Source organism: Eumetopias jubatus, unplaced genomic scaffold, assembly GCF_037043125.1.
Source record: "Eumetopias jubatus isolate StellerSeaLion01/CBP00866 unplaced genomic scaffold, mEumJub1_p1.0 scaffold_14, whole genome shotgun sequence".
NCBI lineage: Eukaryota > Metazoa > Chordata > Mammalia > Carnivora > Otariidae > Eumetopias > Eumetopias jubatus.
Window position 1 is genome coordinate 30,702,023 of NW_028274820.1, and position 24,703 is coordinate 30,726,725.

Below are 24,703 nucleotides of genomic sequence, written 5' to 3' on the forward strand. Positions count from 1 at the left end.
AAAACAATGAATCGTGGATCGAAACAATGCATCGAAAACTGGTGATGTATTGTATGGTGACTAACATAACATAATAAAATAAAATTAAAAAAAAATAAATGAAATGGAACTATAATGGCAGAATGAAGGTAAGCTTTTCAAATTCTAGCACATAACTCACTGCTTATCAAACTACAGAATAATATTTTTTTAAGAAGATAATCTTATGAGTTTCTAAGTGTATTTGGATTATCACAAGTCAAGAACAACTACTGGCAACATTTTACCCTCACACTTTCTTTTAGAATCATCTAATACATGCATATACATTTGCATTTAAAGACTATTTTTTTTTTTATCAAGCCTGAGCATTCATAACAGATATCACCTTCTTTTGGTGGACTTCAAAAATGGACAGAAGAACTACTTAAAAATTAAATTATTAAAAGGCAAAAAACATTGTTTCTGATGCAGGCATTAATTAAGCAATATTAACACATATGGAGATAAATATTTTGCCTATGTAGACTAAAGCCCTTAGTCCTGAATGATATTCAAATAACTGAGCAATGAATAGTTATTAAATGTATTTCAAAAATTAGAGGTTTAAGTTAAAGTGGTCATTGTAGGTGAAAGCTATTTGAAGCTTCAAAGTCCTATGATGACTTATAAACAGCTCCTTTTTGAATGGAAAGAATCCTCTATTAATTCAATATTGGAGATTATTGACCTGAAATCTTGTAATGGCTCCTAGCATTTTTTTTTTTGGGCAATACTTCTGAAAAAGGAGAGAAAAAAAAAAAACAATCTAAGATGTCTTGTAGATGCAGAATGGGTCATGCATTATGTCTTCTCATCATTCAATCCCTTTCAGTCTTGGCATCCATCTTGGCTTGCACAGATATTGGCATTTGCTACAGTACCACTTGATCATAATTTATAAGGTCTAAAGTGTGGCACTCTTTCCTTTGGGCAAAAGGAAATTTTCAGTTTGCTAACTTAAAATGTAAAGCACAACAGCAGCTGCCTTTTGTTTTTTCTATAACTAGCATATATTTTCTTTTAGTGGTAGATTGTTCTTCATGAGCCCATAGTTGGGGGTATTATTAATCTTCACCCTCTCAGTGTGATATGGGCCATAGGAGAAAACTATTGAATTAAAAAATAAACGCGTGGAAAAAAAAAACAGTGTGGTGTTAAAATGCCACCATAGTCACACTGCCAATTTAAAGTATGGTTATTTGTTCATTGAAAGTTAATAAAAATTTAATTCTACAATAATTGCTATAGATATAAATGTTAATTATTGATGAATAACTCATTTGCCAGCTTTTCAATCTAAACCATTGCTTTTCTCTTGTATAATCTCTTTCATTCATATCTTCAAAGGCTTTATTATGATGCTTATTCACTCTTAACAGAGAACATGTATATGTACTTAAATCCACAAAAATCCAAAATGTGTATCTGAAGCAAGGTGTTCTTTTAATGTGTTCTTTTTGGACATGTAAAAGACCTAGTGCATTTGACACTGAGTCACTTAAAACAAAAGAAAGGCATGGATGAAGATAAATGCATATTCAGTCAACTACAAATAAATAAACTAACCTTCTTAAAATTTTTGTTTAAGTCAACCAGACTGAGCAGGAAGATGTGGTCCTTGGCTCCTACAAGCAGCCTGCCCCTCTCCTCATCCAACAGGATGGTTTGGAAATCTAGTCCTTCTGATGAACCCAAAAAGGGAATGCAGCTATTTGAAAGCAGCAAGTCTATGGGAAAGTAAAAGAGAAATAGAAAGAAAGAAAAAATTAATTAGAAAAATACTTATTTGCCTCAATACATACATTTTTGCACTCTGTAAATGAATATATACAGCACAAATGCTCCAATTTAGATATAAGCAAACAATATACAGTTTTAAGCACACATTCATTTAGAAATCAGTGTGATTTATGACATTTGTATTTTACTGATACAATATTGATCTTACACATGAAAAAATGCAAGATACTAAAATGAGTATCAAAGCAATTAAATGCAAAATATTTCACAACTCTGGTCATCTTCTTAAGTTATAAATTAAAACATCAATCTACAGTACATTTGCACACTGGTTAAATCAATCAATATATGCAAAATAAGCATCAAACTAAGGGTGTGATAAACCTCAGAGCATTTCTCTGCCCTCTACTTTTGATAATGTTAAGATTCATGACTGTGTTTGGAGGATTATACTGTTCCTATTTTATGTATTCACGAAGTAAACAGAGAAACCCAAATGTAAGAAAATGGATTCTGAAAGATATATGATCCTGAACCAATAATGGGATCAAAATTGTAAAGCAGGAAGGGACCTTGAAAATCAATTAATACAAATTCATGATTTTATAAACGAAGGTGTTTAATTCCTCCAAGGTGAAGCCACATGCCCTAAAGTTACAACATCACATGGTGGTAAAACTGATGCTATAACCTCAGTCCCAGTCCCCATTTCTCTTTGACACTTGTCTGTAAGTTCTAATTCTTTTTTTCATTCACAGTTGTGATATGGACCGACTCTTATTTAAACTTAGGTCTGGGTTTACAGAAATCCAAATCTTTTCAATAGATTTTGCCTCAAGTACTTGTCATACCTTCTCATTTTCTACAACTGTATAATACTAAATACCAATAAAGTAATAATATCACTCATTACTTATTAAGGTCCATTAGATACTTCTGGACTTTAAAACTAAAACATTATTTTCAAGTAAGTCATTATTAATTGATGAGAAAAATATAAAGAGACAATGTCTCAGAAATAGGTATCAAGATACTGCTTAAAATGTATTATGGCAGTTTTCAACCCCTAATAAAATGTATCTTTGGTCTTTGAAATTTAAAGCCTATATGTTCCACACATCAACTGTGGGCTTTATTATTTCATATTTTTGAGAATTCCCTTCACTCTTTCCTAATTTACAATGGTTAAATGTTACTTCCCTTATTGAGCAAGACAGATTTTGATCTTAGTTTTGACAAACCAAAAGGCTGTATGCTCAAGAATATATGATACTATATATCAATTTCTCAGGTCAGGGTGGTCTTATTAATGTTTATGAATCATGCTTTATGTACACTGGATACAAGTCTGAACTCTACACTAATTATTTTCTATTAAGCTAGATATAACTTTAATAGTTTTTCAGACCAGAGGCACATGGAATAATATTTTCTAGCATCTCCAAATACAGTAAGCTTATTTTTGTAGGACTCATATCCAATAAACATTCCATACTAACTATAAAGCAGAGCTGAGGAAAGAATAATATAAGCTATTAATAAATCATGGAGTGTGAAGAATAAAGGACTTAATATACGATCAGCATTATAATGGTGCCTGGTACACAGTAAGTGCTATATATCAGCTATTACAATCATGATGATGTATTTTTTAAACTTTCTACAAAATCTATAAAAAGGAAGTCATTATATTTCCCAACTCATATAAGTGTTAGGATGATTAAAGGAGATAATTATATAAGGTTCTTAAAACAATAGCTTGAAGATAGGAAAAGTTCAATAAATATTAACTGTTACTTTGAGTATGATTACTAAATTCCAGTTTGGGAAAAGTAAGTTCTATCAAAGAAGAATGTTATCTTGTCTTCCATTAAACCTGAGTCGTGAAGATGAGAACTTCTCTGTATTTTTTTTTATAATAGCGGACTAATATTAAAAAACTATTCAGGGGGCGCCTGGGTGGCTCAGTTAAGTGTCCAACTCTTGATCTCAGCTTATGTCTTGATCTCCGGGTTATGAGTTCAAGCCCCACACTGGGCTCCACACTGGGCATGGAGCCTACTTAAAAAAAAAAAAAAAAAAAAAAAACTATCCAGTCCACAAATATTTATAAGAATCTATTACATGTTAGGTATTGAGCATGTAGTTAAGGGTGTAGTCCTGACCAAGCCCTGCCTTCAAGGGGCTCACAGAACAATCCATAAATAGATACATACACAAAATACAATATAAGTGAAATAAATTCTAATACAAGTATACACAAAAGAAATCTTTCAAGTAATTGTGCATCACCATATAAAAGAAGATGATAATTGACAATAGTGTTGAAAGACAAATGGAAGCTTTACAGGAAAGATATAAATAAAAGTTTATTCAAGGCAGAAGAACACGGGAATGTACTAGGGCATATATCATCATATATCACATTCACACACAGCATTTTAAAAATTTTTTTTTTAAATTTTATTTATTTGAGAGAGAGAAAACAAGCAGGGGGAGGGGCAGAGGGAGAGGGAGAAGCACGCTCCCCGCTAAGCAGGTAGCCCAATGTGGGGCTCAATCCCAGGACCCTGGGATCATGACCTGAGCCAAAAGCAGACACTTAACCGACTGAGCCACCCAGGTGCCCTCACACACTGCATTTTTCATATGTCTCCTACTCTGCAGTGTGAGCTCCTTCAGCACAAAAACTATGTCTAACTTATCTTCGAATCCACAGCACTAGCTCAGTGTCTTGGAGACAAATTAAGTACTTACTAATATTTGTGGAATTGAAGTATAGTTTGGTATGCTAGAACATACAGAATATGTAAGGCTGGACATCAAGGCAGCCTCCAGATAATCAAGCCCAAAATGGCACGCTGGGGAGTTTTGTTATCATCTAGGTAACAAGAAGCCACTAAAACATATTACACAGAAAAGTGACAAAGACTTTAACTGAGTGTTGGAAAAAAAGTCTGGCTGCAGTGTTCAGGATGGATGAGAATTGGAAAAGTGGGAGCAAGGGGACTACCCAGAAGTTTCTGAAAGATGTTAAGTCCCTGGATTATAGCAATGCCAATGAGGGGAGCAAGATGTTTAAGAATCTTGCATCTCATTTGTTGTTTCTACTGGTACCGCCAGGAAAATAAACTTGAGGTAGTCACTTGCTTTCTTTTCTTTTACTATAGCCAATTCTATTGGGTTTAGTTTCAAATGTGACAAGGAAAAACAGCTGCGAAAATAGTGACTAACGTAAAGTATTATCATTTCAAAATGATTTAATGTTGCCTTGTGACAATGTTAGCATCAAAACGATTAAAAGCATGCTTCGCCAATCCTTTGTAGCCAAACTAAATAATTAGACTTAGGCATTACATATGAAAATTTCTCAGGCTGACACATACATTTTGAAAAGACCTTGGGACAGGGATTGGAACAGGTTCCCTCTTCCCCAAGCAGCTTATCTTTCTTGCATTTCTGCCAAACCAAGCAAAGTCATTTTTGTTTCCACAGTATCATCAACTAAAGCCCGGGAAAAAAAAAAAAAAAAAAAAAAACACCAGAGGTGGTGGTATTTAAGTCCAGAGCCCGCATCTTCACACCTAAAGCTAATACACTCCCAGGATTTCTGGAATCAGAAATGGATGCTGGCTCTACAGGCTGAAAACTCATGAACGTTAAAGACTAAAATTTGGCAATATATTTCAGAGCTTTATTTTTTTCTTCTCCTAAACTGGCAACTCTCAGACATGTAATTTTAAATTTAAGACTGTCCACAGTTTATAATCCTTTGAACAGAAACTCTGCATGGTGGGGTGAGCATGTTGCTTCACACGTGCCATTCAGAGAAGGCCTGCTCTGTACAAACTCAACCAGCCTCACATCTCCTCAGATGACAGCAGCATTTGCCTCTAGGTCCTAACTGCTTTCTTTGTTCTACCTAAACCTTTGACCTAATCCACCATAATCACTCCTTCTAACTGTTCTTTTAGCAATTCATTGTCCTATCACCTTATTCTCAGTTTGTAGTGTCACTCAATGTCCCAGGCCCTCAAATTCCCACTCTTGGTCTAGCAATATTCTTTTGGAAAAGCTACAAGCTGGTTATTTCTGAAATAAATGAAACAAGGATTGTTAATTTATTCCACTAGGGTAAACATGGAAATTATTTCCATGATGGATTTTAATCAAATGATGACACAAAGTGTTCATGCTCCATGATCAATAAGCCACTGCAGAGCAACAGGATGGTTCTGAGGATCAAAAACCCTATAAATAACATGATTTTTCCTATGTCTATATGTGCATGTGCATTTTTCTGAAGGTTATGTCCAGAGTCTTCATCAACATCTCCTAATACCTCTCCAAAAGTCACAGAAACTGTATTTCCCACCTATAGTTAATAACCATATTTAGAATAATTTCTCATTTCTAGCATTAAAAAAAAATGAGTCACTACCTTTATAAAACTTGACCTTGAAGGCAAACAACTGACTCACCTAAGACCACCAGGTACTCTGCACATGTTGCAAAGACTCTGATAGCAAGTTCCACTCTCATGGATCTGACAGCCTAGTGCAGAGGAAATGCTCATCCAGAACAAAAATGAAATATGCTTGTGATGGAGGACAAGAGTACTTAAAGTCGTAGACTGTTAAATCTTTAATAGTAAAATGGAAAGAAATTCCCATCTGCATTTCTTTTAGCAAGACAAATAATGCTACTTCAGTTCTCTCATCATTATGTGTGGGTGGAGACACGGAATGGTCTCTAAGCTCCTTCCAATAATCGAGTTCTATGGCATTAGAACCTTATGCCTGACTTTGTTAAAATTAAGGAGGTATGAAGTAAACTCTCATCCACACCTATTCCTGGGCATTGCTCTGTCCCTTGGAGCAGATCGCCTCTACCTTTGGGAAAAACAGAAATATAACATAAAGAAATTCCAACTAAAAGGAAATTCATTCTATCAGTGATCCTTGTTGGACTCACGTGTTACCAATGCAGTGAGGTCCAGAATGGTTAAGTGGGCTTCACAAAACCAATTTGCTCTTAATGGTGAAGCTCAGCAACAATGAAACTCCTCACTCACAGCCAGATGCCCCTCTATGTGAGGGGAAGGCTACAGATCCCATAATCCCGGCTCCTATTTGAAATAAACATCTGTTCTGAAAAGAATTCTTTGTATCTCCCTTTTAGTGTCCCTTAATACAATTGTTCATTCAGCCTGAAGAACATTTGACCTGATGGTCTACATTCTTCCTCTTCACCCCAGAAAGGAAGGGAGTGGTTAGTCACTTTGAATCTAATAAATTTAGGATTAAGCAACACAGACTTCCTCAATGTTTGACTTAAGTGTACAAGATCCCATACCCTTGAAATCACATTTATTGCTAGAAATCCTGAACTGGGTGGAGATGACAGTCTCTCTCACAAGAAGACTACATAGCTAAAAAATGGCTTCCCACATCCTTTAAAGAAGAACACTTAACATTTTTTTTTAAGAAGATAAAGTTACTAAAGGCAGAACTTTGTGGGGTAAAAAGAAAATCACCTTGGAGGAAAGTCAATTGTTAATCTACTCCAATGTAAGGAATAGAATTCCTCAGCAGAGAAAGCTTCCAACACAAAATGGACCCAGATGAAAACCCGATTGCTTTTCCCTACCATCTAAAGATATTTAGCACAAATCCTTGCCACATCCACTCTTATTTTTCCTGAAAGGAAATGACCATTATATCAGTAAGGCAGTTCTGAGGTTTCTTGAAATATGGTCACCTCTCCAGTGTGTTCTTTGAAAAGCTAAGTAAAGAAGTAAAGAAGTTTTTATTATTGTCTTCCCCATAAATTCAGCTTTCCTTCCTTGATCTCTGAATCCCCAGGGCTTTCATGCTGACTGTTAGTATCTAAAGATTCCTTCTGTGGAATTCCTTATTCCCATAGTTTCCAGAAATGTTTTGGCTACCAAACCATTCCCCCCCAAAAAAGCCTGTTTTCGGTTTGGGTCAGGAGTGGAGTAATGGGAGCTAGCTATTCATTCCAAAATGAAAATTAGTCCCTAATGTTGTGGCTCATTGAGTTCCTTTGGCTCTCTGTGAACTTGTATTTGCTTCCTCAGTGTTTGGTCCAAGCAAAGGCATGGATTCTGTCTTGGAATCAAACTTTGGAAATTTAACTCATCTTAATTGGCCCCACCTGACTTTCAGTTGGTTTTCTGAGGCTTGAGATCATATGAAAAGATTTTGGTTACCAAGATAGCTCACTTCCACCTATCAAAAACACAAATTATTCTCTGTTTATGTACACTCAGTCTCCATAACTAGCTGCTCAAACAATATCAAATATATAAAAAAAATTATTTAAATGTAAAATCCTTACAAAAGACTACTTCAGAATGGTAGGTATTTGATTATCTGTACACTTTCCTAAGTAAGAAGTCCAGCCCTGTTTTCTTCCTTCAAAAAAAAAAAAAAAAATCAGATTATCATTTGCTCTTTTGCAATGGAATGTTGAAGATCATTCTGCTCGTTAGGTATTAGAACATTATCTATGTCAATAATAAATCAGACGGTACCATGTAAGGAAACATAAATTAGAAACAAATAAAGGCTATTATATCATTAGAGGTTTGTTCTTGCCAGGACAGGATGTACAGGAGAGTGTGGCAATTTTATACTGTCACATTTCCATCAACATCTATGCTTTTGAAACACAGGTTTATTCTTAATTGGCTAGCTTTCAACAGCAGATGCCTTATATAATCCATCACACATGAGAGTCATAATTTATGATTATGAGTCCTTTTACATTCTTACTTTGAATTAGTTCTTTTAAATTCTCAGAAGCTTTGCTACGATAATTTTTCCCACTGACCTATAAAAAAAGACTAACATTATAAGTACCTAGTATATTTCCAGAAAAACAAGGTTATAATAGAACAAACTTCCTCAGAAGTGGTTGACAGGATAATTCCGGGAAGGCTGATTCTACTGTGACAATTATTTTCTTAACTCCCTTCATAGCCTTGAGATTTTCTCACTGTTCAAATTTTAAGGAATGTTTAAAATCAAGACACCATGTCACAAATGAATATGGACTGGTTTTCAATCAAGTATGTAAATTTAATTTTTACAAAATCAGAGGGACATACCATAAAACACCACCTACTATGGATTCTAAATAGCAAGGCAAAAATATGATAGGAACAAATAATTCCTCAAGCTAAGATCACGACAAATTAATGTACAGAGCAAAGAGCTATGAGAATAATTTTTAAAAGGACAATATTCTCTAACATTAGTTTTTTAAATTAATTATATTCATCAAAATTAAGTATATGCATACCAAAAAGTAACATTAAAAGGCATAGGTAAGGCATCTGTCTCCTCCTCTGTCGACCTCTAATCTAGTCCTCATAATAAAACATTTAATAGTTTACTTTCTATTCCTTTTTATATTTCTTTTTTTTTGAGATTTTATTTATTTGTCAGAGAGAGAGAGAGAGAGAGGCAAGCAGAGGGAGAAGCAGCCTCCTTGCTGAGCAAGAAGCCCGATGCAGGACTCGATCCCATGACCCTGGGTTCATGACCTGAGTCGAAGGCAGACGTTTAAGCGACTGAACCACCCAGGTGTCCCTCCTTTTTATGTTTCTAAATAATATGAATATACTACTATCTTTTAAAACATTATTTCAGACATTTTCATTGAATTCCCATTTACAGAAGCTGAGAATTTTAGCTTTCTGATGCCAACTCTTGCCTTCCAACCAAGCTCCTGACATAATAACATGCCCATTTTCATGAAAGCTGTATTCAATGATTCCATTATTATCGCAATGTAAATATTCTTCCCTACTGAGAAAAGTAGTTTTCTGATTATACTTTCTTTCTTGAAAAATACTGTTGCTTTAATTAATAATTTCCCGGTTTGTGACATTTGCTTAGTTTTAAAATCATGATCAAATCTTTCCACACTTTCTGAACAGTGCCTCCCTAAAATTTTCATATGATATTCTATCAGATTATTTTTTGTTTTTCTCCTGGAGACATCTCTACCAGGCCCTTTCTTCTTCTCCCTACAAACTGGATTGGTTGTTCTCTCACCTGAGAGACAGCTTTCTCAAACTTCCTTCTACCTCTCTCCTATTATGAATCCCATCTTTCCTAGATCCTGTGTCTTCCTCCTTGATTTATTTTCTTAACTTCGGTGAGCACATCTCCAGAAGCTTCCTAAGAGAGGGTGACTGAAACTTAAATTTTTGAAACTTTCCATGTGTAAAAATGCCTCTAATTTACCCTTATTAACAGGTGGGCTAACTACAGAATTCTGGGTTGAATAGCATTCACCCTCAGTGATCTGAGGCATGTGAACACGACGTTCTGGGTTTCAAAGTCATGATTGAGAAGTCTCATGTCATCGTATCCCCAGCCTTTGAATATGTCTTTATTGTTTCTGGAAGTTATCTGAATCACCTCTTCACTCTTGCTATTATGAAGTTTAAAATAATTGGACTGAATATGTCTTAGGTTTTGTTTGTTTTTGTTCCTGTTTTTCATTTACCATGCTGGGCACTCAGTGTGACATCTGATCTAAAATTTAATTTCCAGTGATTCAGGAAAATTTTAGTTTGGTTTTTCATTCCCAGCAAACAGATGTCAGTTACTGGTAGAATTTTTCTCTAGATTTTCTACAGAAAATGTCCTCTATTTACATGCTCAAGGAAGATATTCCTGGTAGAGGCGTGCAGAGACTATGCATTAAAATACGCACATAGACTTCCAAGAGGGAGATTAAAAATACAGTCATAGAATAATGTTTTCCTGAATTTCAAGCCATATTCATAGGGCACAAGCAATGAAATTATGTTTTCCATTTATAGTTTCCTATAATTGTTTTTGTCTTACAAATTGCTAGATCTCTGCTGATGAATTTGAAATGGACACCTAAAACCACACTGCCTCTCTCAAATCACAGTTCAGAATTTCCAATAGACTGCTTCATACTGTCCTTTTCCCCTAATCAACTGATCTTACTGAGTTTAATGACTTAATGACATGACTTAGCTCCCAGGCTGAAAAAATCAAAATCCTTTTTAGTTTTCCTTCCTTGTTCCCTTAACTCTTTTTTCCTGTATTTAAATAATTGGTACTTCTAATTCTATTTCACTTCCCTCACACCAACATCCAGCTAAATTTAGTCTTACATATTTGATCATGCAAATTTTCTATTCTTCCTTCTCAAATATTTACTCCTATTGTCAGCCAAGCCAAGATCCCTATTACTCCTTCTCTAAATTACTATAACTAACTTATAAACAACTTTGTTCTATGCCCTCCTTCTTCACCAATCTCTACCACATGATGCTGTCTATTCTGTTTTTTCCTCCTAAATCACAATTAAGTTAGGTCAATTTCATGACCAAAATCCTCCAACGCCAATATATACTTCATTCAATAAAGTCCGAGTTTTGTCCAATGTTCAAAGTTCCATTTCATACCCAATCTTATTCAAAATTCTTCAATGGCATTCATTTCAAAAAATGTCCTAATCCTATGGCATTAATACATTTGCAATTATTTTGTCCCTTAAAAAAAAACTAGAAGCCCTTGCAGATAAGAATAATGTCTAAATCAATGCTGTAATTCATCACCACTTCTTGCACATAAGAAGTCTAATAAACACTTAACTAACAATTTTTCAAACTAGTGATTCTTATGTGTGTTGGTTTACCTACCTTCCATCTAAATCAGAATTTATTACAGGCTTATTAATAATTTAGAGAGGTTAATGTGCCATTAGGAGACCCAACTGTGGCTCTAATGCTTTGCAGTCATGAAACGTTCCTATTGTTATCTCCAAATGCTTGGGGGTGGGGAGTGGGGAAAGAGAAGGAGGTCTAAAACAGAACACTCTAGAACAGAGCTTCTTAGGATTTAACATGCTTTCAAATCAGCTGGGATTCTTCTTTCTCATTTACAAGAGGGTGAGGGGCTGAGTTTGTTCACTTCTAACAAGCTCCCAGATTATGCTGATGCTATGGATCCTCGAACCAAAGTTGGAGTAGAAAAGCTAAAGTGCAAAGTGACCCCACTGCACTGAAGAGAAGAGCTGGAACCCCCTCTTTTCCACACTAGATAGAGTTCCTTGCAAATACTTAAAACATGGCATGTGTTAATTTATGCAAGATGGCCAGATTGTTGTTTTTTTTTTTCCTTTACAATTCTACAGTGGTCAAATCTGCACATCCCTAATTTATTCTAAATTAACCTAACTTAAATTATAACTAACTTAATTGCTATAAGTGATAAATGACCTGCTTAGTTTAAATCAATGACATGTGAACTATTCGCCTTCAGTTTTCTCTTACAAAGAAGGACGTATACTTAATATGCATTAACCTGGAAGGAAGACACAAAATGACAATGATTTATTCTTGACTTTCAAGTAAATTTCCTGTTACTTGCACCAGCAGAAATTCTACCAGAGTTGCCCAAAAATAACTGTATTTGTTAAGATCTTCCATTTTTACTTCAATTAATTCAATAACCTATTGTTTGGACTCTCTTTGAAACCTGTCATAATATTCATTTTGTGCTTTATAACATTCAAGGAGCTTTCCCTCTTTTATTTAATTTGATCCTCAAGGAAAACCAGAGGATTACCACTATTTTCCAGATGAGAAAACCTAGACTCGGAAAGAGCAAATCATCGTTCTAATGAACAGTACATGCCAGAGAAAGAGCTAACATCTAGGTCTTCTGACTTGAAGCCCCATCAACTATTACAGCTATATTTCATATATGAAAATTTAGCATTTACTTAGAAAAGCAAGATTCTTCTTCAAAACACTCTACTTACATTTTTACGTAATGTACCCACAGACAAGTTCTATTGCTTCTTCTAGTTCATCATGCCATTGGGATTACTGAAATATTTATCTTATTTTCTAGACTGTGTCTGGTTCACTGTGACTTCAAACAAATCTCTTTATGAGTATCTTTCTTTGGAAGTAAAAAAGCACTTAGTTCTAATTTATGCCTCTTTTTAATTAATAGGATTAAATCAGCATGTTTAAAGGACTCTTACAAAAGTGCAAAATATATATTACTAGTTCTTGAGAAGCAGAGAGGCAATTTGTCAAATTTTCTATGAAAAACAAAAGATATTCATTTTTTAAAAAGACCTTAAATTTTTATTTTTACACATGTGTTGAAAGAATCTCATTGTAAAAATTCCTTTAATAAGATCCAAGGAATTAGAGTCAAATTTTAGGTAAGTGAAGTCCTAAAACAAGCAGTTGCATATACAAAATTTTATCTTCTTAATAATTTATGGAATAGTAAACAACCACATATAACATCTGTTTAAAAGGAACTTTTTTAACTGAAAAAGAGATGACTGGGTTTAATCCCAGAAAAAAAAATTGCCTTTACTTAAGCAATGACCATCCTAATGTGCCTTCCAGGTTTATGCATAGCCAAAGACACAACCAAAGTGTTTCATGATGTTGCTTCTCTTTCACCCTGCCCAGAGGACATCGCTGAACTTTGTAGACCTCAGTGATTTTTATATTATCTTCTTAATTCCAAGAACGTTTTTTTGTGTGGTATTTCTATGGTAATATTACATCGTATGTTGTATCTTACATTATTGTGTAACTTCCATCACTTTGTGAACCTCCACAATCGATGTTTAGGACAGTGCTCAAATACAGTGTTAAATAGATTTTAATTATTATGAATTAATAGGGTTAGATGCAGACAAACTGTAGTATAAATACCATTGACCTGAAAAGCAGGAGACTTGGATCAGTTTTGTTTTTTGTTTTTTTTTTAATTACCTCTTATAGGAACTTGGGATTATTATTTCACCTTTCTGGAGTTTTCTTTCCAAATCTTTCTTTATCAACTTCCTTAACATATATACCACTTAAAAACTGTATCGCTCGGGGCGCCTGGGTGGCTCAGTCCGTTAAGCAATCTGCCTTGGGCTCAGGTCCTGATCCCAGGGTCCTGGGATTGAACCTCACATCAGACTCCCTACTCAGCGGGGAGCCTGCTTCTCCCTCTCCCTCTGTTGCTCCCCCTGCTTGTGCTCTCTCTCTTTCTGTCAAATAAATAAATAAAATGTTTATTAAAAAATAAAACTGTATCACTCTATCAAACTGAACACTTTCCTCCTAAAACATAGTTTTTTATCTGTTTGACCTCTCTTTCCATCTAGACAATAGCTGACACTGACAATGACCCAGATAATAGTTCAATATGCAAAACAAGCCAGTTTCATTAATATTTGTTCTAAAAGTAGCCTGGGGCGCCTGGGTGGCTCAGTCAGTTAAGCATCAGACTTCAGTTCAAGCTCCACACTGGGCTCTCTGCTGGACAAGGAACCTACCTAAAAAATATGAAATAAAATAAAATAAAATACATAAAAGTAGCCTGTTTTTAGAGAAAAGAATGGAATTTCATCAATATTTTCTTCAGTAAGATATGGATTATCCCACATCTCTTCTGAATCGTGGATTATTTCTCTCCTAGATTATTTTAACTAAAATATAAATATGGTGTAATTTAGTTCATAAAAAAAAACAAATCTCTTGATTTTATTTTCCTCCCAACTACTACTGCCCATGTCTCCATTACAGGAAAAACCCTTGAAAGAATTATCTATAATTGTCTACAGCCCCTGAGCCCATGCTCTTAAGTATCCAACCTAATTGTGCCATGGCTCCCACACTCAAAGACACTGCCTTTATCAAGGTCAACAGTGAACTTTTGTTGTTGAATTTAATGTTAATTTTTACTTATCTTTGAAGACACATTAGCTGAATATGACACTGCTGATAATCTCTTTTCCTTTACTTTCTTCATTGACTTCTTGGGCACCTCAACTCCTGATTTTTCTCCTACATTATTTTTCTGGGCACTTCTTTTCAGTTCACCCTGATGCTCATCCTTCTTTTCTCTACTTTCCTTGCTTGAGAGAATCCCAGAACTCAATCCTTCAAATTCTTCTACATCCCTTAGTTATCTTATAGAGTCTCATGGATTTAAAAATTTCTATAGGCTAACTGCCAAATTCATATCTCCAATGATATGTTGCATAAACTCTAGCAATTATATACTCAAATGCCTTCCTGGCATCTCACTTAGACATCCAATAGTCTTGTCTTCTCAAACAAATATGTCCACTTGATTTTCCCCCCCAAATCTATTTCTTTCACAGTCTTCACCATCTCAATTAATGGTATCTCCATCCTTAAGTTAAAAACAAAAAAGAACAAAAGATGGAGTCAGATTTGACCCTTCTATCTTTTACTTCATATCCTACCCATCAAAAAATCCTATTGGCTCTACCTACATATAATCCTCTTCTCCTACCTCCACTGCAACTGGTCTGGCCCACAGACCATCATTTCTCACCTGCATTATTACAACATGTCAGTTTCCCTGAATTCTCCCTTTCAGCGTATGTACAACCAGAAACCAAAATGATCCTATAACAGTGAGTCAGATTATGTCACCTCTGTGCCAAAATTCTCCAGTAGGATTTCCATAACACTCAGACTAAAAGCCAATGTTTTAACAATGACAACAGGGGAAGGATCTAATCTTTTCTCCCCCCTTCTATTAACTCTCTGATTTAGTCGAACTTCTTTCCCCCATCCAACTGTTTTTCAGCCATACTGTCTTCCTTAGGATCCTTAAACATGGCAGACCATTTTCACCTTATAACCTTTGCATTTGATGTTCCTTTTGCCAAAAAATGTTGCTTTCCCAAGTATCTGCACGATTTGCAACAGCAATTTCTTTAAGTATTTGTAAAAACATCACTCTCAGTGAGTTATTTTCCTTACCACCATACTTGACTACCATACCCCCACCATTCTCTAGCTAACTTCCATGATTCATTTCTCTCCATAGCACTTTTCACCTCCTATTTTGCTATGCAATGTACTTATGTATGATCTGCCTTTCTATATCAGCATATAAACCACATGATGATAGGGAGTTTTGCCTCTTCTATTTGCTGATATATCCCCCTGTTGCCAGAACAAGGCCAGAAATGTAATGGGCACTCAGAAACTATTGTTATTAACTGTTTATAGTTAAATATCTCATCCACAATAAGATTATCCTTGAACTCTTAAAACCACAGAAGCCCAACTGAACAGCCTCAGTTTAGAGAAAATACATCTGGGAAAACAAGTGACTCCATTCAAATGTGGCACATTTTCCAAAATTAAACCATCAATGACTTGCTTTATAGAAAAATACATATATTACATGAGAGTGCTTACTATAAGATTGATAATGCTTCTTCACTAAGTACTTAGGGAGAGGTATTCAGAGCAAGCCAGTTTCTTTTCCCATGAATTTGACAACAAAAATGTCCACTTTAGATTGCATCATGTGGTCTGAAACCCTGAGTGATTTTACGATACACTTTAACCCACTCTGAGGGCTACCAACCAATCAAAGACACTACTCTTATCAAGGCCAACAATGATCTTTTAAACTGTAAGGGCTTATTAACTACTAGAAGACCACAACAGTAAAAATACTGGAAAGTACCTTTAATAAATTCACAATCTGTGGGTGGTACTTAACTGCAGGAAACTAACTCCAGTAGAAAATGCTTTGGGAGTACGTGGAAGCAATTTTAATATGTGTTATAAACAAGAGGGAGCTACATAATATTTTTCAAATTGTTTCCAGAAGGAAACCTTTGGTCTGCAACTATTCACATGGAGCAAGATAATAACGTTTCACAAAAAATAATAATTGATAGCATTTATTACATGCTTACTATGCCAAACACGGTTAGAGGTGCTTTACATGGGTCAACACACCTTAACAATATCCTGACTGGAATTGAATAAATTAATGCATTTAGATTTACTGTTACACTTCCTGTGTTACGAATAAGAAAAGGGCAGCACAGAAAATAAACATCCAGATATCTCAAAACTAGTAGGAACAGTTAAAACCTACGCAGTTTGGTTTTCTTCACTTTTATATCATGCTGATCAAGATAATAGAACTAATGTTAGACTAGTCAAATCAAACAAGTTACATGAGTCAAATAACCATGAATCTCTTCCTGAGACACATGCTGCATTGCATAGCTAAATAATTTATAAATAAAGAAAAATATACAGATTAATCCACTTATTTCTCAGAAGATTCCAACAAAACAAAGAACCATTCTATTAAATATATTGTTTTAGTTATACAATAGAAGAAAAAATTTTAAAGGTGATTTCAAGTTTTTCTTGTCTATGAAAATACATATAATTTTTGGAGGATCAAAAAATAGTACTTCGATAGTTATTGAGAAGAACATATTGCCAAAAAAGTAATGTGAAAACTTATATATATATATTTTTTGTATCTTGATATCTGTGTTCCTGAATAATGGTTCCCTCAGGGACACCAGGTGGCAAAAGCATGGCCTTGAACTACGGAGATAAAAACACACAACTTAATTTTGCCACTTAATATATGCTTCTTGTTTTGGGGCAAGGCCTTCAGGCTCTGAGTCTCAGAGGTTCTTATCTAAAAATAGGTACAAAAACAATGGTTTTCAGGGTATCCTCAAACAGATATAATAAAGTCCAAGCAGAGTCCTTGGAGCCTGTCACTCTCTTATTTTATATTCTTTTTTTTTTTTAAGATTTTATTTATTTGACAGAGAGAGACACAGCGAGAGAGGAAACACAAGCAGGGGGAGTGGGAGAGGGAGAAGCAGGCCCCACTGAGCATGGAGCCCGATGTGGGACTTGATCCCAGGACCCTGGGACCATGACCTGAGCCAAAGGCAGATGCTTAATGGCTGAGTCACCCAGGTGCCCACTTGTTTTATATTCTTCATAGCACTTCCCACTATTTGAGATGATATTCATTTATTTATTTACCTGCTCTTTGTCTCTTTATCTGGAAAAGAAATTCAAAGAGAACAGTGACTTTTCTCGGGCCTAATGAACAGGTGGTTACTCCATATATATTTGCAGGATGGGTGAATATATGGTAACTACTAAGTGGGTTAGTTTTCTTCCTCATGTCTAATATGTGGGAGTTCAGTGTTGACTAGCTCGTGTTTTGTGGGTTTACTGTGATTCTTTGAGATAGCAAGAGTTTTAGGTTGAAAATATTCAAATGGAATTGATAGCTGACTTCTCTTTATGCCAGGTTCAAAAGGATGTGATAAGAAAAATACTGTATGTATGAGATATATGCATATGCATGTATCCTATATATACATATGTGTAATATATATATAATAAGTCATTCACATGTAAATTAGTATTAAAATCTAAAATTAGGAAAGGAAAAAGAAAGGCTAAAGGGACTATGCAAAAAAAATATGAAAAAAAACCCCTACAATTCATCATAAGAAATGAGACTTTGTATATTAACTTTCATTTTTCTTCTCCTGTTCCAAAGTTTTTGTCCATTTCCTCTTTGTGTTATCAACGTCATTTTCTGGTTTTCCAAACAAATAATCTTGCAGACATTAATGATCCCTGGGTATAAATATCCTTAACCCATATGATTTCCTTTGTGATGATTATGAAATACAGAATGTTTACATTATTACGGGACCGAAATAGGTCATCTCTCAAAAGTTATTTTTATTACATCTGAAGTATAAACTGTACACATGACTATGAGAAGCCCACCTTGTAGGGCAAAATATATATAATAAACTTAAAACATGAAATCCAGAAATATAGAACATCCTGATCTTCAAGGTTCCTTACTTGTTATTCAAGAAACAGATTTAGTATGCACACATGTGCAAGAATTCAAAATATGCAACTGAAGGGAAATCTCTTTACAAAACAATAGAACCAAACAAGTTCCTGTGGATTCAGAGGTTCAACGCTAAGTCTTTATCAAAGAGCATTCTTTGGATAAGATGGTTATTATATTTTCTGTTGGCCTTTAAGAAATCCCTCAAAATAATCTTGCAGCTGTTCAAAGTAGCTAACTCTACTGATACTGGCTGCATCTCTGGTCAGCATCTAAGGAAGCGTGAACCATGGAAAGCAAAGAAAACAAAGCTAAGTCTGTGACCATAAAAATTATTTTTGAAAACAAAATAATTTTTCACTTTAGCTGATTTTTCTAACCTCACATTCTGGCAGTATTTTAATGCCCAAAGCACAGACTTTAAGACTCTTCCAAAGCTATCCAAGCAATGGGTGGTACTGGCTGATCTCAATTCATTAGTCAGGATCAGGAAAGAAGGAAGATGCCAAGAGAGACTTACAATCATTATCTCAGAAGTAGGAATGTGGTATACAGGCACTTTTTGTCACCATAACCCCAAACTGGTAGGAATTCTGTATGTCATAACTATATATTCTGGAATAGCCCACTTAAAAATAGTAGGATTTGACCTACTTTAGTCCAAAACTCTCAGATATGATACAGACAAGGTGGACAGGGAAGCTGTTCACATGCTTGGAAGTGGATGGGAAATGTGGACGTGGTAGGGCTGAACAGATGATTTCCAAAGAGAAGATGCCGTATTCTTTAAAGTGTAAAGAGGAGTGCTCTGTAAGCGTTGTGAATACTTCTCCTAGCAAAGATGACTACTCTATTATTAGCATACAATCTGGAAATGAATGGCTAATGGTAGCTATGGGGAACTCATAGGTGGGTGTGTGTGTATCTTTTGAGGGTGGGTCAGGAGATATCCGTAATTCCTATCCTGCATCCAATCTTTGCTACTGCTTACCAGACTTTGACATGTAAATTACCTAAATGTAGAGAAAAACCTTAAAAATACAATACTTAGAAAGTATAATATAAGGGTGCCTGGGTGGCTCAGTTGGTTAGGCGACTGCCTTCAGGTCAGGTCATGATCCTGGAGTCCCGGGATCGAGTCCCACATCAGGCTCCCTGCTCAGCAGGGAGTCTGCTTCTCCTTCTGACCCTCTTCCCTCTCGTGCTCTCTATCTCTCATTCTCTCTCTCTCAAATAAATGCATAAAATCTTTAAAAAAAAAAGTATAATATAAGAACCATCAAAAGAGTAGTTCTTACTGCATTTAATCCAACACTTAATTAACCAGTTCCCTTTTTATAAAAACACTAGGTGCTGAGAGAAGTGACAGTCGATACAGAGATAACTAAAACAAGATTTTGAACTCATAGGGTTGATTCCAAGTCCAAAAACACATTCATACAAAAACAAAACAAAACAAAAAAAACTTTAACTAGATGAACTAACTAGTAACAGGCTGTACAGAATTCACTAATGATGTTTTTCTATCTGTAGAGATTGATTTATTTTTCCAATGATCAACTTACCACATTGGGGTTAATATTTTACAGTCACTTGTATGAAATTGTGATTATGAACTCAAATGATCACAATGACAATCTACCTTTTTCCATACATTTATCAAAAGGCACAACATCTTACAAGTCTATAGATCTCTTTTGGCCACCCAGTGATCTTAAACAGAGCATGTGTCCCTCTTCAACTCTTAACTCTGTTAATTTTGACAAATGAAAATTATATCATCAGTCAAATACAAGCATGGTGCTTCTGTAAATGTTAAAGTTCACTCTGGTCGTTAAGTGCATCAGGGAAGAACTGCTAATGACCAGGACCTAAGAAACAGGATCAGGCACCTGGGCTCTATGCAGCATGAGGCTGACTCAAGAGCTGAGCCATGACGCAATCTGAGACCCTTGGCAAATTTCTCAGTTTCTCGGTACCTCCGCATCTTCACATAAGGGAAGGGGATGATAATAATCCCCACCATACCGGGTGGTGGTGAGAATGAAAGGACAACACACAGTCCTTATACCAATGCTTTGCTCATAATGAATCATCAGTGAATGGTAACTATTAAAGTGTCTTTGCAAGCCCGCTTTATTTTGCATTGTTCACACAAATCAGTGCAATGTTCTAATTCATTGTATCATAGGAACCAGAGAGCGTTCCCTTTTTTCTTCCTTCAACATCTTTATTTTCAAAATTGCTGCATCTCTCTTTATCTCTCTTTTTTTCATTGTTTGGAGTTTAATATTTGTTTTCTGTTCCTTTTCTTAAGGTGAATTTTGAATACAGGCAAATGAACAAATCAGACTTTTGCATATGATGGGTTGTGAAAAATCCACATAATTGAGTAATCACATCCCTTATCAGGATAGAGAACTCTTCCATAATCCCAGAAATTTCTCCCTCATATGTCTTCCCTGTTAATCCTCCCCTCAACCACACAGAGGCAACATTCTGTTTTTTCTTTTTCAGCTGTTTTAAAAATCCTAGAAAAATATAAGAACTCAAAAATAATATGTTGCCTTAACTCTTTAATTCATGAGATATAAATTCCAAACAAATGCCAGCATATGAAATGTGTAATGGACTGTATAATGCTAATCCCATTTCCACTTACATTCGATATCAAGTTAGGTTTTATTATTGATATTTCATTTGAGTTCAGAAAGTAACTTGTCTTAAAGATCAGAGGATATTAAAACTGTAGGCATAATTTTTTCCTCCCAAGTTCAGAATAGAGGAGTATAAGTCTCCTACATTCCTCTCATTACTTGAAGTATTAAAGAAGCCAAGAAAAGAAAAGAAAGGAAAAGAAAAGAAAAGAAAATATCTTTAAGCATAAAACTTGGCCGGTTCTCTCTCTCTGTGAATATGTCTATCTACACAAACATACCCATACATAAGTTGACTAAATATAACTCATATAAACTTTACTTTCATATTAATTTAAACATTTAAAAACAATTAGCTTAGCAGATTTCATTTCTTAGTTTTTAATCTCTATATTTCAAGCCTTTCACAGGGTCTTTTTAAAATAATAAATACGTATACGTTTGAGATCTTAAAGGTATCTTAGTGTGATAATTTTTTTTAAGATATCTTACTGTTTTTAAATATAAATTGCCTTGAACTAGGGATAAAATAATTAGTATAAGTCATATGAAATTAATGTATTTCTATTTTTAGGGATTGATTTTTTTTTAATACAAAACTGATTATAACCAACAGACCAAAATCTCCTAATTATGCTAATCAGTTGTTGATCATTGTAAATAATGAGCTGAAAAGTGTACATGAACACCTTTGGCACCATTTTCCTCACAAAAATAAGAAATAATTGGGCTTTGTGTTCTATAATAATATTTTTATTAACTGATGCCAATACTATAAACATTTCACTGAAGTCAGTATGCATTTCTAAATAAAAGAAATACAGTAATTAAAAAGACAATCTGAAAAACATTTACACACTTACCTTTGTAAGTCAGCTTGAGTCGTGGAATATTTTGCTTAGAAGTTCCAATGACTGGAAGAAATAGCATGGTCATGCATAATATCATCAAGGCATGAAAAAGGTGAAAGTCGTGGCTCCTGAACTTTGGTCTCTCATTTTTATTAGCAGTCATTTTGAAAACAATGTCCTCTTTCAAAGGGTGTTAATCTAAAAAATAAGAAAATAGCTATTAATATAGCAGTTTGTAGATTTTCCTAGATTTACTAAATCATAATTTTCTGAATGTGTATAGATTTTTAAAAAATAATTGCTCCTTCTCGCTTGTTTATCTTGCAAATTGCTACAAAGGAAAGAAATCAGAGTTGAATAATAAAATTCAGGTCTGCCTTTACACAGATGCAGAGATCAAGCCATAACTAAATTTCAACTACTTATGATGATTAGCATTTCTTCCTCTATTAAAGTTTGCTTGTTCTAACACAAATGCAGAAGGAACCAACTCTTTCTAACTTGATGAGTTCTTTACTCAGATAAGAATACTAGTAGAAGCCCATTCTTTCCCCATATCATCCCTGAGGAAAAAGATCCGTAGGCAAAAGCAAATAAAAGCTGTTATTTTCAGGGAGTTAATTTCTTGTTTCTGATATAAAGATGTTTTAAAAGTCTACTTAAGGGGCGCCTGGGTGGCTCATTGGTTAAGCGTCTGCCTTCGGCTCAGGTCATGATTCCAGGGTCCTGGGATCAAGCCCCGCATCGGGGTCCCCGCTCCGCGGGAAGCCTGCTTCTCTCTCTCCCACTCCCCCTGCTTGTGTTCCCTCTCTTGCTGTGTCTCTCTCTGTCAAAAAAAAAAAAAAAAAAAAAAGAAAAAATAGTGTACTTAAGGGGAGCCTGGGTGGCTCAGTCAGTTAAGTGTCTGCCTTCGGCTCAGGTCATGATCCCAGGGTCCTGAGATCAAACCCTGTGTCAGGCTCCCTGCTCCGTGGGGATCCTGCTTCTCCCTCTCCCTCTGCTGCTCCCCGCTGCTTGTGCTGTCCTTCTCTCTCTCAAATAAGTAAATAAAATCTTTAAAAAAATAAAAATAAAAGTCTACTTAAAATTGGAAAAATTAGGTATGATTAGGTCAGGGCCACCACTACAAATTTTAGGCCTGGGATGATGCAAGTTTGGTTGTCTGTTTTTGTTTTGTTTAAGATTTTATTTATTTGAGAGAGAGCACAAGAAGGGAGAGTGGCAGAAGGAGAGGGGGAAACAGGCTCCCCGCTGAGCAGAGAGCCCAACGTGGGGCTCGATCCCAGGACCCTGAGATCATGACCTGAGCCGAAGTCGGACACAACCGACTGAGCCACTCAGGTGCCCCAGTTGTCTTTGTTAAGACATGGAATAAATTAAAACACATATTTCAAACTAAGCCATATAATAATAATTACAAATAATAGTCATTGAATATTTATATGTACCAGATACTTTTTGTTTTAAAGTGCTTTCCATAAATGAAATGACTTAATGCTTTTAAATTAACAAGGAGGCCATTAGACTCTGGCAGCTCTGATGAGGTGGTGGCCTCCTTAAGCAAATGGAAATCTAAGTCTATAAATGCCTCAAAGTCACAAAATCAAAACATTAGGGATAACCAATCACAACCAACCAACTAGGCCTTAGGCTGTAGCTAATTCTTTCTTTGCTTCAGCACTTTCTCCACACAAGTCTCTCCCTGACTCCTGAAGGCAAAGCACTGCTAACCACTTCCAGTTTGGCACTACATGACTGGAACCAATTTTTGCACAAAAAAACTTAAAATTTTAATATGTCTATCTTTTAATAATGCTACTATAGTCATAAAGGATGGATAATTATTTACCTCATTTTACAGATGAGGAAACTGAGGTATAGAGTTAAATGGTTCTCCCAAGGTCACGTGGCAGATAAAAAGTAGATAAAAATATGTGGTCAGGACTTTAGCTAGAGTTGGCCTCTTAAAACCCTGTCTTTGGGTGCTTTTCAAGATGGTAGAATCACGTGATCTTCAACTCTTGCAGTCTTCAACCTCTCTTCTTTCTCCACAAAGTTATGACTGTCTTTCTAAGAAATAGACCACAGAAAGGATCTTGCTATGCTTACTTCCAGGCAAGATTCCAGATGTAGTACCTGCTTTAAATTCTGTCCAAATAATTTCTGTGCTTTCTTGGTAATAGTTGTAGCCAAAATAAAAAAGTCTTATCCTTTAAATAATTTTCTAATTATTTAATATCAAAATATTCTATGTTTATATGGGTTAGTTCTTTTCTTTTAAGATTTTACTTATTTGACAGACAGAGAGGGAACACAAGTAGGGGGAGTGCGAGAGAGAGAAGCAGGCTTTCTGCTGAGCAGGGAGCCCGATGTGGGGTTCGATCCCAGGACCCTGGGATCATGCTCTGAGCTAAAGGCAGACGCTTAACCTACTGAGCCACCCAGGAGCCCCTGTTTGGTTTAGTTTTAAGAGAAGGTCTAATATGAGTGAACTTTCTTATGAAAGATCAACCCTTTAGTAAATGCTTATGCATATCAAGGATCTAGTTACTCTGAATCTCAGAACTTAAGATCAATCTGGGAAAATGAAGTAAAATAAAATTTAGGGATGTATTGATTTATTGTTATACTTGGCAAACATTTTAAGGATACTACAAATTTTATGTTTCTTCATGAAATGTTTACTATGAATCTTATT

General features: G+C 35.3%; 1 protein-coding gene across 1 annotated transcript in view; it reads right to left on the reverse strand.

Annotated features, from left to right (window-relative positions):
* Nucleotides 1-22,168, reverse strand: part of SEMA3D (semaphorin 3D) — a 121,822-nt gene extending 99,654 nt beyond the window's left edge. Inside the window, exons 1-2 of the mRNA XM_028119411.1 lie at nt 22,018-22,168; nt 1,588-1,748 (exon numbers count right to left, since the gene is read on the reverse strand). Coding sequence (XP_027975212.1) covers nt 1,588-1,748; nt 22,018-22,168 — 312 coding nt within the window. The remainder of the gene's footprint in view (nt 1-1,587; nt 1,749-22,017) is intronic.
* Between the last annotated feature and the right edge of the window lie 2,535 nt (nt 22,169-24,703).